Raw genomic sequence first — 12379 nt, 5'->3', positions numbered from 1 at the left:
TCAAGTAAGGAGCCTGACCACGTAACTCTAGCCACAGTACAAAGTATTAGAGAGTAGTCTCAATCTGCGATCAGTCTAATCCTTTATGGAGGTTGTACCAGGGACAGGTAACACAACCTTCTTTGACAATTTATTCACTCTTTAGGAATGTGGATTATGGCCCTCATTCCGAGTTGATCGCACCAAGCAACTTTTTGCTGCTGGTTCGATCAAGTAATCTCCGCCTATGGGGGAGTGTATTTTAGCATAGCAGGGCTGTGATCGCTTGTGCAGCCCTGCTATGCCAAAAAGTTTCTCACAAATCAAGACCAGCCCTGGATATACTTACCCTGTGCGACAGATCCAGCGATGATGGGCTCGGCTTTGACGTCAGACATCCGTTCGCCTGGACACGCCTGGTTTTTCTTACCACTCCCCGAAAACGGCCTCCAATGGTCAGTTGACGCCCCAAAACGCGTTCCTGCAGTCAATCTTCTTGCGGTCGCCGCTGTGACCGCTTTCTCCGCTGTCAGCGTCGTTGCTGCGCAATGCGCACGCCGCGCATGCGCATTCCAGACCCAATCGCACCGCTGCGATGAAGTGTAGCGTGCGATCGGGTCGGAATGAGGGCCAATATCTCTGGTTGTTCTCAGGTTTTCCCAAATAAGGAGTTTAATGCTCTAAATAGTGGGAAGGCATTTATATATATATATATATATATATATATATATATATATATATATATATATATATATATTCTTTTGAGACACCCGGCACTCACGTGGTATAGACAGCAACTGCTCCGGTGCCCTCCTGGGAAGTAATTGCCCAAAGATAGAGGTAAATATAGGCGGTACTCAGAAGACTTCATCTAGTACCTTTTATTTATAGGTGACTCATCCATGGATGATTCACCTATAAATAAAAGGAACTAGATGAAGTCTTCTGAGTGCTATATATATATATATATATATATATATATATAGATATATAGATAGATAGATATATATAATAATATTTATATAAAATATTCCTCATCCCTATTAGCCTCAAACTATATGGTGCATCCTCATATGTCACTTGCATTATATGGCAAGTGTACACTTTTCAGGGTACGTAGTTGGGGTGAGAGGCACTGCTGTTGGATTTGATTCCCCAGACATCTCATAACTGTGGCTTCTTCCCAGCATATGACATATTTGAAGAAATATATGTGAAAGTACACCTCATGGAGGCCATCCCAAGGGGATCTGCCACCGAAGGAGAAGATATACAGTCTGCAATACAGAACAAAGGGGCAGATGTATTAACCTGGAGAAGGCATAAAGAAGTCATAAACCAGTGATATGCGCAAGGTGATAAAGGCACCAGCCAATCAGTTCCAATGTGTAAATTAACAGTTAGGATCTGATTGGCTGGTGCCTTTATCACCTTGCACATATCACTGGTTTATCACTTCCTTATGCCTTCTCCAGGTTAATACATCTGCCCCAAAGTCCCCCAAATATGGTACAGTGGGTTACACACACACAGGAAAATGTCAGTACAATTTCCCCCCCAGAATACCTTCAGGGCTGCACCGCGCCCTTACAAGCTTTTATTATGATAAAAAAAAAAAACCCTCTGACTAGCTGAACCGTAACAGGGTAGCTAGTATCAAATTACGCTCCCCAGTATCTATAACAGTGTTACTTATGTGGAGGGCAGCGCTCCCTACCAGCGTCTCTGTTGAACTGCAGGGAGGAAATGGCACTGGTGAGTGCTGGATCCGCTCTGAGGAGAATTCCCACCCCCTGTAATGGCGCGTCTTCCTGCACTTATTATATTATGCTGGCCTGGGGTATTTTTTTTCGCTAACAGCGGGATTAGGCCCTGTTAGCAGTGTTGACCAGTGTAGGGTGATTACGCTGGCCCAGGATGCCCCTCACAGCGCCGTACACAGTGTGCCGCTGAGCCTTCCGGAGTGCAGCCTGTCAGAGCTGCGCTCCCACCCTTGTGCCGCCATTCCCACCGGTGACCCGCTCTACGGGCCGCCTACGCTGTACTCACCACTCTTCTTTCTTCTGGCTCTGTTAGGGGGTGGCGGCCGTGCTGCGGGAGTGAGCGGTCGCCTCGTGGGCTTGCGATCAACACCCTCAGGAGCTCAGTGTCCTGTCAGCAGAGATAGAGAACCATTAACTTCTATAGTTGGTTCCTACTCCCCCCTAAGTCCCATGAAGCAGGTAGGCTGTTGCCAGCAGCCTGCCTGTACCTTACTAACGCAGAAAAATAATAAAACTAGAAAAACTCATAAGAGCTCCCCTAGCTGTGACCGGCTCCTCCGGGCACATTTTCTAAACTGAGTCTGGTAGGAGAGGCATAGAGGGAGGAGCCAACCCACACTATTAAACTCTTAAAGTGCCCATGGCTCCCAAGGGATCCGTCTATACCCCATGGTACTAAATGGAACCCCAGCATTCTCTAGGACGTTAGAGAAATAAGCATAGAGACTTTTTTAAAGTTCATCAAGCAGACAGTTAGTGTAATTGGCAGCAAACAGCATAAACGGACTATTGTATATTACCCTTTAACCAGGAGTCGCTACAAATCTGATTTTCCCGGCTACTGGTGTCACTAAGCAAAGTGAAGGCTGTATCTGGAAGAAGACAATTTGTACTGAGGAGCTCAGTATAAGGATGTCCGCCAGCACTCAGTACACAGCATGTAGCCTGTAATCACAGCTGCCGTATGGAGCTCGTCCCCACTCGGAGTGCGCTCAGATAAAACGCTGTGGTTCAAAGGTATTGCTGTGTAGCACTTATTCATGCTAAATTTGTCCCTTAGCATGTGCAGCGGCCACCTGCAGTGTATACACTGACCTGCCTACAACATCAGCGGCTTTCTCAGATCCACTCAGCTTTGAATTATTCAGTCCCTTTTATTCTCTCGAGACTGTTTGCGCAATTAGCATGTAATCAAAAGTTCTGTTTCAGCTGTTTGTATCCCACAGGGAGAGCTTGCTAGATCTTCCCTATAGACTTTTTAACAGCTCATTATCAATTGATCACAGTGTAATAAATACATAAAATTATCCACATATATTGACCACACAGATAGCTACAAAACATTATATGTGCATCAAGCTTGATACGTCTCCTACTTCATGTGGTTCCCAAGTGTCACAAGTCTGCACAGATACATTTGCACCATATTGAACTACTCAATTATTTATTCAATTACGTTTAAGCTTGTTCCACATTCTCTAGAGAAGGAATGGATATACATAAAAAGGGCTCTTTGTAAGAAAGATTACTAATATGCCTTCAGCAATACTATAACCAGTTTATATTTGTCTATGCCACGTCAATTTAAACCATTGTGCAGCTAATCAAAGAGCCCCATTAGTATAGAGGCAGTTTGTCTAAACCACATTGCATAAATCTAGTTATATAAAGTACATATTAAATAGAGGTTTACAACCCACAAATAAGCTTTTAATATACAAAATAGGTTCCCATAAAGCTTACTTTTGCACATAGTATATCTTAATAGGATAGATCCTCATTTCGATAAACACACACTACGATCAGGAACACAGAAATGCGGGGGGATGCCCAGCACAGGGCTATCCCGCCCCGCATGTCAGTCTGCCCCGTCACTGAAGTACAAAAGCATCGTACAGCAGCGATGCTGTTGTACTTCAGGAGTAGCTCCTGGCCAGCGCAGCTTTTGCGTGCTGGCCAGGAGCTACTCGCTGCTGCCCAGCTCGCAGTGGCTGCATGTGACGTCACGCAGACGGTGCGGCCCTCCCCCTGCACGGTCCGGCCACGCCTGCGTTGGCTGACCCGTGCCCACAAAACGGCCGCTGTGCCGCCCCCTCCCGCCCAGTGACCACCTCTGCCTGTCAATCAGGCAGAGGCAATCACTAGGCAACAACAACCGTCGGCTGTCAGCCATGCACCGGCGCACTGCGGCGCCGGCGCATGCGCAGTTCTGACCTGATTGCTGCGAAGAACTGCAGCGAGCGTTCAGGTCAGAATGACCCCCCTTTATCCCATAATGACAACGTCAAAAAAGTTTTTTTTAGGATTTTGCTAATTTAAAAAAAAATAAGAAATCACATGTTCATAAGTATTCACAGCCTTTGCTCAATACTTTGTTGATGCAACTTTGGCAGCAATTACAGCCTCAAGTCTTTTTGAATATGATGCCACAAGCTTGGCACACCTATCTTTGGGCAGTTTCGCCCATTCCTCTTTGCAGCACATCTCAATCTCCATCAGGTTGGATGGGAAGTGTCTGTGCACAGCCATTTTTAGATCTCTCCAGAGAAGATCAATCAGATTCAAGTCTGCGCTCAGGCTGGGCCACTCAAGGACATTCACAGAGGTGTCCTGAAGCCACTCCTTTGATATCTTGGCTGTGTGCTTAGGGTCGTTGTCATGCTGAAACATGAACAGTCGCCCCAGTCTGAGGTCAAGAGCGCTCTGGAGCAGGTTTTCATCCAGGATATCTCTGTTCATTGTTGCATTCATCTTTACCTCCATCCTAACTAGTCTCCCAGTTCCCTATTCCTCTTTCCACAAATGTTCCTTCTCAAACCTCCTCATATATAGATTCTAATTAGAAATGAGACCAACAAAAGGTGCCAGTACTGCAGACATTGCACCACTGCAGAATTCAGTTTGCATGAGCTGCTCATCTCTTGTGATGGAGTGCTGAATGGTGTAATGCACTACAGCCTGCATTGGTTTGCTCCCATCCATACTTGCCTGCCACACTTACTACTTACGTACTGGCATGCCAGGTCTGCATTTTGATTTATTTCTATTTTGTACTTTGCAGGGCAGTTTATCAGGATGCAGACATTTATCTTTTGGATGATCCTCTGAGTGCTGTGGATGCAGAGGTTGGGAGGCATTTATTTGAAAAGTAAGTATGCTTTTGATTTACATGTATATCTTCCAGATGTGTCCTCATATATTTTGCCTCAATACACCACGTAGCGGGAGATGCCTGGCGTGAATTGTTTGCCGAAAATGGCTCTTATTAGCAAAATTATGCAAATTAAATTTACAAGCAGGCTCTTGATTAAATTGATACGCGGCATGCTTGTATTCTCTGCATCTGCGGCAGTAACTGCATATGAAGTCCTACATTACAGTGTCAGTGACTGTTTTCTAGGAAGTCACTATAATGTAGCATTTTGTATGCAGATACAGCTGTGGTTGCACACAGAATATTGGCATGCATCTTATAATTTTAATCAGCATGCGTCATATTCGCATTGTTTTACGAAAAAGACCCATATTAATGGAAAAAGTCGCACAAGAAGGAGCTGGGTGCTACAGAGTCACGCTACGGCATGGTGTGACTAGATGGGCTCTGTAACGTGCAGGGAGGCTAGATGTCAGTGGTCACATCTATACATGATTCCTTTTCTTCGACAATTTGTCAGGCTGTTTAACACAAATATCCTTTATGTCCTAATGGCGTAGGTGCAAGTTGGATACATTTATTGCTAGAGTAAAATACATGCACATGTGCTAAGGAATTCTGAATTTCACTTACCCCTGGTGGTGACCTAATCGGTTCCCGTACACTACCCTGATCCCACACTGTTCTCCCAGTAGTTATGCTGCTTGCTAGATGCCAAAACAAGCAGTGCTATGCTAGCTACACACTAAGGGACCGACAAATGGCCCAATTATTCTGTCACTAGAATGTCCCAATATCGCCTATTCACACAAAACAATTCTCGGCCATTGCACGCTGCATTTGCATTCAGATATGCTCTCATACACACTTACTGCATACTGTACATGCCAAACTGAAGTGCCAGGTCCTGTGCGACTCAGCTTGTGTCTTTTCTGAAAAATATGTCTTGGTGGCAAACAGATACAAAAAGCTGCTTCATGAGACTGCACTGACTGATTTGATTTGTCACACTTTTATATATATTTATCTGTGTTTGACGGAGTCTCAGTCTGTATACGATGTGCTGCAATACAACAGACGCGGCTTGTTTTTACTCCAGGTTCCATTGTGCTTCCTATACAGACTCAGGTCCACACAGATATACAAGTGTCACATACCAAATTAATCAGTTGCATTTGTCTGTGATTAAGACTCATTGGGGAATATGCTATAGTAAACTTTAGGAAAGTCTGTGTGTCTCTCGCAAGAGATGTTATTATCAGGACTGGAGCTACTGTTAGGAAGCTGTCCAGGGCACCCAGAACAGAGGGAAACTGAGCATTAATGGTACTGCATGTAGACTGCAGACAAATCACTTGGATGAATAATAATATTATTATTACTAATGAGAATCTATGTATTTAAAATAAGGGAATAAAATAAGTTAAAGTAATAACAAAAAGTTACTTTCTTCCATAAAATAGAATTAAATATTTTTTTTCTACTAAGTTTTCATTGCATCTGCACCTGAAAGCCCAAGACAGCTGGCTGGCAATGCAGCAAGTTGCTAGTTACTGCGCCCTGCCGAGTTTTCTTTGTGCAATAAACCATGACAAAACCTTGACAATATGATAATCCCCTTTAAATTACATGTACAGTATATGCAGTTCGGATGGAAATAGCAAGGGTGGATTCATTATTTTAATATAGTGTCTTTTCCTTTAAATTACATATAGGTCGAGGGTAATGAAGTCTAGAGTTCGGCAGCCGTGCGAGATGCTGGCTGCACTCAGACATTTTTTTAAAGTGGCAATTGTACAATGCTTTTTACATGGTTACCCCTTTAAAAAAATACCATACAGTAGATTATACAATTTTCTTTCTCTCTTTTCTTTAAAGCTTTTTCACCTTTCTTGCAAAGTGGAGCTGGAAGCCGGGTTTATATTCCACTGCGCATGTGTGATCCAGCAAATTCAGGTCACGCAAGCACCTGTGCATTCTTGTTAATTAATGTCATAATATTTATAAAGTTAGGTGTATTATACCCCTTTCAAACCAGCACCTCTGAACACGGGGTTTTGGCACATGAACGCGCATAACCCGTGTTCAGGTGCGGTGTGAAAGGGATCCGGGTCAATGCGACCCGGCTCCCGTTCACTCTCTATGTACGGACGGCGCTTGAAGATCTTGTGATCTCCTAGCAGCGCCCACGCCGCGTCACCGCTGACGTCACCAACCCGACAATATGCCGGGTTGCAGTCAGCGGTGTGCAAGGGGCCCCTGAGGCGGGTCGCATCCGGGAGCTCCCGTGCCAGGCTCCCGGGTGCGACCCGCCTCAGGCGGTGTGAAAGTGGTATTAGTTGCTAGGGAGAGGGTATTGGAATAGCAGGGGCAGCAGGGTGCAGCACCTAGAACCCTGCATCATCCCTTCATGTGGTAAATGTTTTGCAAGCACAAGTGTCAATGCATAGGGTCCAGCAGATGCATCCTGGCATATCTGTGTGTATGTATAGAAATTGTTTTCCTGGTGGAATATCTCTCATTCTTTGTGTGCACAGTCCTAGCTCTCTCCAGGCTGTTTGTTTAATAAAGTTTCTATCTGCCTCTGGTCACAGCTTCTGTTGCACTCTTTGATGTTATTGTTTTGCCATCTAACAGCAGTGTTATCTAAATAAATTCAGACATTTGTTTTTCTTGACGCAGACAGAAGATTTCGGATGTGTATGACAATGCTCAGAAAGTTACTTTGATGATTAGTTTCCCTCTCATATTCCCACAAAGTGAACTGATGCTCAGTGCCCTGATTATGCCGTGAAACATATTCACTATACAGAATGCATTTGTTACCCATCTAGGCCCTGGGATATAAAACATTTATCGGTTCAGCAATACTGTAAGAATTTGCACATGAAATGTGTCAAACAAAGCGCTTAAATTAAGGCATAGCAGCTTGTTATCCCATTCTTTTTCTATTTATGAAATCAGAACGTGAGGCGAGAGATGACTGAAAGTGTTCTCTATCTCCAATCTGTCAAAGTCCTTTTGAAACGGAACATTTTTTTTCAGTTTTGTCCTGCACAATGGATATGAATTCTTATTGAATCTTTTACAGAAGCTTTGCTTTCACACACACGTACAATGGTGTTCTAAAACCAATTCTCCTTTGCAGCTTTTCATTAAAACAACAAAGTTTTCATTAAAACAACAAGTGTGTGGCCCTGACATGGGCTCTCTGCATTAGGGGAGATTGTGGCCTTCACTCATCCATAGCTTGTCAGTGACATTTATATTAAGTACAGGAATTCAGTGTCCTTCAGCACTTCCACTGTTTATTTGTGAATAAAGCCTTGATCCATCGTTAATAGGTGTCATTATTAAGGTGAACTGATTGCTGAGCTACTCAGTTACAATGCATGCGTAGTAGCGCAGAATTGAAAACCCTGTTCGGAGACCCTTTGTTTCACAGGTTTTAATTATAATGTGTATTTCCTGCTGGGAAATCTTAACCGAATGCCTGAAAGGAATCTTCTTTAGGGCTCCTCTCCATGGGTTACTTGTAGGCAGACACTCTAGACAGATGTGCCGAATCCAGGATACACCTTAAGATTCATGCAAATCCTTTCTGTTGCCATGATCTGGGTTCTTCAAGTACTCAATTCAGCCAGACCAATGTCATTGCTGGTTGTATTGAGTGTGTAATGAGCAGGAGAAATAGTTACAAATTCCAATAACAAATAATAAAGATACAGCTCTCACGTAGATCTGTCTTTCTTATAGTTAATATTTTAATTTCATTAAAGTTCGGATTCACCGGCATTTGACTAAAAATATTTTTTCATTGGTTTTGATAAATGGATGAAAACTGAAATATTGATTTGGTGCAAATTTTGTTCCAGCAGCGATAGGTGTATTGTTGTATAAATGCAAAAGTGATTTTCCTTATTTACTACTAAAGGTTTGTAATTGTTGGTCTTCTAGGTGCATCTGCCAGGCTCTACGGAAAAAGCTTTGCATTTTGGTGACCCATCAGCTGCAGTACCTGAGTGCAGCAAAGCAAATTCTCATCTTGAAGGAGGTATGCTCTTCTCTCAATGGAAATTGTAACATATACCCCTTTTCCACTACTGATGCAGGTCGCAGCCGGGAACGTGACATGGGAGCTACTCGGCTGCGACCCGCATCAGAGCCCCCTTTCCCACTGCACTCACCCAACCCGGCATATTGCGGGTTGGTGACGCGGCAGGGGCGGCGCTGGGAGATCACATGATCTCCCAGCGCCGCCCTTCCGTACAGTGTAATCGGGAGCCGTGTCGCATTGACACGGCTTCTGTTTACACTACAACCTTACTCGGATCATTCCCGTGTCCTACCCAGGTAGCTACCTGGGTAGGATTCATGGGTCACTTGATCCGGGTTTTTGTGGAGGGACCCTTTTCCACTAGCAAAAAACATGGGTAAATGCGCGCCCCCGTGCGTTTACCCGGGTTTTTTTAGCTAGCGGAAAAGGGTGTTTCTGCTGTATAAAAAGAAGAAAAACTGCGCTGGTGCCTGGATTTTTGTGTTTCAGCTGCCCTGAACAAAAAGGATAATGGGATAAATACTAACAGATGTGTTAAGAACAAGGCGCTATTGACAATGTATCGTGTATTTGCAACAATTAAATGTTGCAGTATTTATAGTGCACCAGTCCCACCACTGAAAAGCACAAGGTGGGTAGCATAGGGAGAGATAGGTTTTTTGGACTATCCCGCATAAAGACAATAGCGGGACACAGAGCCGGCAGCAAGAAAACCCGGCAGGACCGAAAAAACTATAAAAGGGCTGTAAACATTTACTAATCCCCCCTTTTTTCCACAGGTATTGCACTATAAATACTGCAACATTTAATTGTTGCAAATACACGATACATTGTCAATAGCGCCTTGTTCTTAACACATCTGTTTCTGCTGTATGCCTCAAGTATGTTTACAGTCTTATGGGCCCTACATGCTTGCAATCCGCCGCCGAGATGCCAGACGGCGGATATGGCCGACTCGATGGCGCGGGGGGGTGGAGGGGGCAGTGACGGGGGGAGTGAAGTTTCTTCACTCCACCCGGCTCCATAGCAGTGCAGGCAAATATGGACGAGATCATCCATATTGGCCTGCATGCACAAGCGACGGGGCAGCAACGATGAACGAGCGCGGGGCCGCACATCGTTCATCGCTGGTGCCTCCACACTGAAAGATATGAACGGTATCTCATTCATTAATGAAAGAGATCTTCCATATCTTTCAGTTTTATCGCCCAGTGTGTAGGGCGCATAACATTATGAATGGTTACCATCCATATGCTTCTGTTATGGTATTATATATTCTAGTACCAGTAGAGGTTGGAACCCTTTCACCTATCTATGGAAGCCCCATGAAAGTTTATTTGGGAATGTTATGACCACCAGGTGAATAAGTTTTCCCATGAAACACAAGAGCACAAGGAAACCATCTAAATGTGTTAAATGAGATCTGAATGTTTTGTGAGAGCGAAACACAGTAAGAAGTGTGTAATTTCTGATTTTAAGGGCAAGATGGTAGGAAAGGGAACATTTCCAGAGCTACTCCAGTCTGGTGTTGACTTTGCCTCTCTACTGAAAAGCGGAGATGATGAGCAGTCACCAACTCAAGATGGGCAGCTGATAAAGTTGTCCAGGAACCGCACCTTCTCTCAGTCGTCAGTCTGGTCTCAGGACTCTTCAGTGCAGTCACACAAAGAAGGAGCTACAGACTCTTTACCAGTGAGTTCAATACATTGTTATGTTTTTCACAGGAAAAGTGTTGGATATATAATAATATAACCATAATAACAAGCTTTAGCAGTTTCTCATTTTGTTTAAGAGGATGAGATAAGTACGCTTGCCATTGGGACTATGGGGCAGATGTACTAAGCCTCGCAGAGTAATAAAGTGTAGAGAGATAAACTAACAACCAATCAACTTCAAACACAGCCTGTAACATGGTTCTGTTTGGATGGTACTTTATCTCTTTCCAATTTATCGCTCTCCAACGCTTAGTACATCTCCTCCTACATCATTTGTCTAGTCTCTCCACACATGAGGTCTTCCTAAGTGAATTGTGTCTTACTCGCAGACGGAACCTGTTCTGACGGCGGTTCAGGAAGAGGGTCGCTCAGAGGGCACTGTTGGCTTCAAGGTGTACAAGAAATATTTCCTCTCTGGATCTAGCTACATGATGCTGTTTGTACTCCTCTTGCTGAATATCTTTTCACAGGTTTGTGAAGGTTATGAATTTCTGTTATTACTGCTAATTCATTGGTAGCATGGCTTTGTTTTAAGCTACTAGGGTCACTTCTAAGGGGCGTTTTAAGACAGGAAAGGGCCTGCATGCAGTCTCTGCTGCTGCCCCTCCTCTGGCAGCGAGTCAGAGTCTACCACGCACAGGTCTCTGGGCACATTGCACCCGCTCCTTGTTCCCAGGGACATCTCCAGTGCACGACAGCCATTTCTCAATTGATTTGTGTCCACAGTGCAGGACTCCGGAGGGGTAAGTATAATATATGGGTGCAGGGTGTGTGGTGTGGACCTCTCTGGAGCCAGGGGCCTGTGTGCAGCGCACACCTTGCACCCATTATAGAAACACCTATGTCACTTCTGTAAATAAAGCATTCAGTAAATTTTTTTCCCCCTTAGAAATTCAGGGCCTGTTTCTGAGTCGCATTTAATGCCAGTATTCGTACGAATGGACTATGTTTTTCAAATGCGCATGCTTCTGAGTTGCTAAAATTTTGCAAAGTATTCAGATGTACAATTGTGGTCCGTCTAACAGGTGTTTCGCTGAACTGGTTGCAAACACAGGCGCTTAATCGCTCACATTGGTCATACACTGATGGAGAATCTGCAGCTAGCATGGGGCTAATACAAGTTTTATTGTGGCAAATCATGGTTGCTTCTAGGACACACCAATCGGTATTTCAGCATCTAAAGACTCACAAAGTGGTAATCTCTACCCACATTCAGATGCTTAATTGTACACCAGGGGAAGAGGTGGTACTAGGAATAACATAAAGTCGCAGACGTGACTACGGCAAAAGACTGTAAAGCAGCGCACACAGACCCATAGGAGCCCATTTATCGACGAGTAATAAAGCTCGTTTTGAATGATAAAACATGTTGCGTATGGTAAATGGTGCTCCAGCCAATCAGCTCTCAGATGTCATTTTTTAGACACATGACAGAAGCTGAACACGTCATTTTGGAGCTGATTGGCTGGAGCAAAATGTAACATACAGATGTGCCCACTTAACTCTAGCTTCCCTGTACATTATACAGTCCTTCCAGTTACACCATGTCGTGATTCGGTAGTGCTGAACGTCTTTAAGTGCAACTTTTTTCATTAAAATGTCTCTTCATTGCAAAACGATGCGAATAAGACGCACAAACAGCTTTTGCTGATTAAAATGATATGCATCATGCCTATATTCTTTGTGCGACCATGGCTTTATCTGCATACGC

The 12379-nt window shown here is 44.1% G+C and overlaps 1 protein-coding gene across 1 annotated transcript in view; it reads left to right on the top strand.

The window, feature by feature from the left end:
* The window catches only part of ABCC4 (ATP binding cassette subfamily C member 4 (PEL blood group)), a 675760-nt gene that overhangs the window by 262532 nt on the left and 400849 nt on the right, over positions 1-12379 (top strand). The window contains exons 13-16 of the mRNA XM_063953021.1: positions 4804-4890; positions 8854-8950; positions 10433-10645; positions 10998-11138. Coding sequence (XP_063809091.1) covers positions 4804-4890; positions 8854-8950; positions 10433-10645; positions 10998-11138 — 538 coding nt within the window. The remainder of the gene's footprint in view (positions 1-4803; positions 4891-8853; positions 8951-10432; positions 10646-10997; positions 11139-12379) is intronic.

This window comes from Pseudophryne corroboree, chromosome 2 (assembly GCF_028390025.1).
Source record: "Pseudophryne corroboree isolate aPseCor3 chromosome 2, aPseCor3.hap2, whole genome shotgun sequence".
NCBI classification, from domain to species: domain Eukaryota; kingdom Metazoa; phylum Chordata; class Amphibia; order Anura; family Myobatrachidae; genus Pseudophryne; species Pseudophryne corroboree.
Note: the sequence above shows the minus strand (reverse complement) of the source record. Positions and strands in the feature narration are given on the sequence as shown.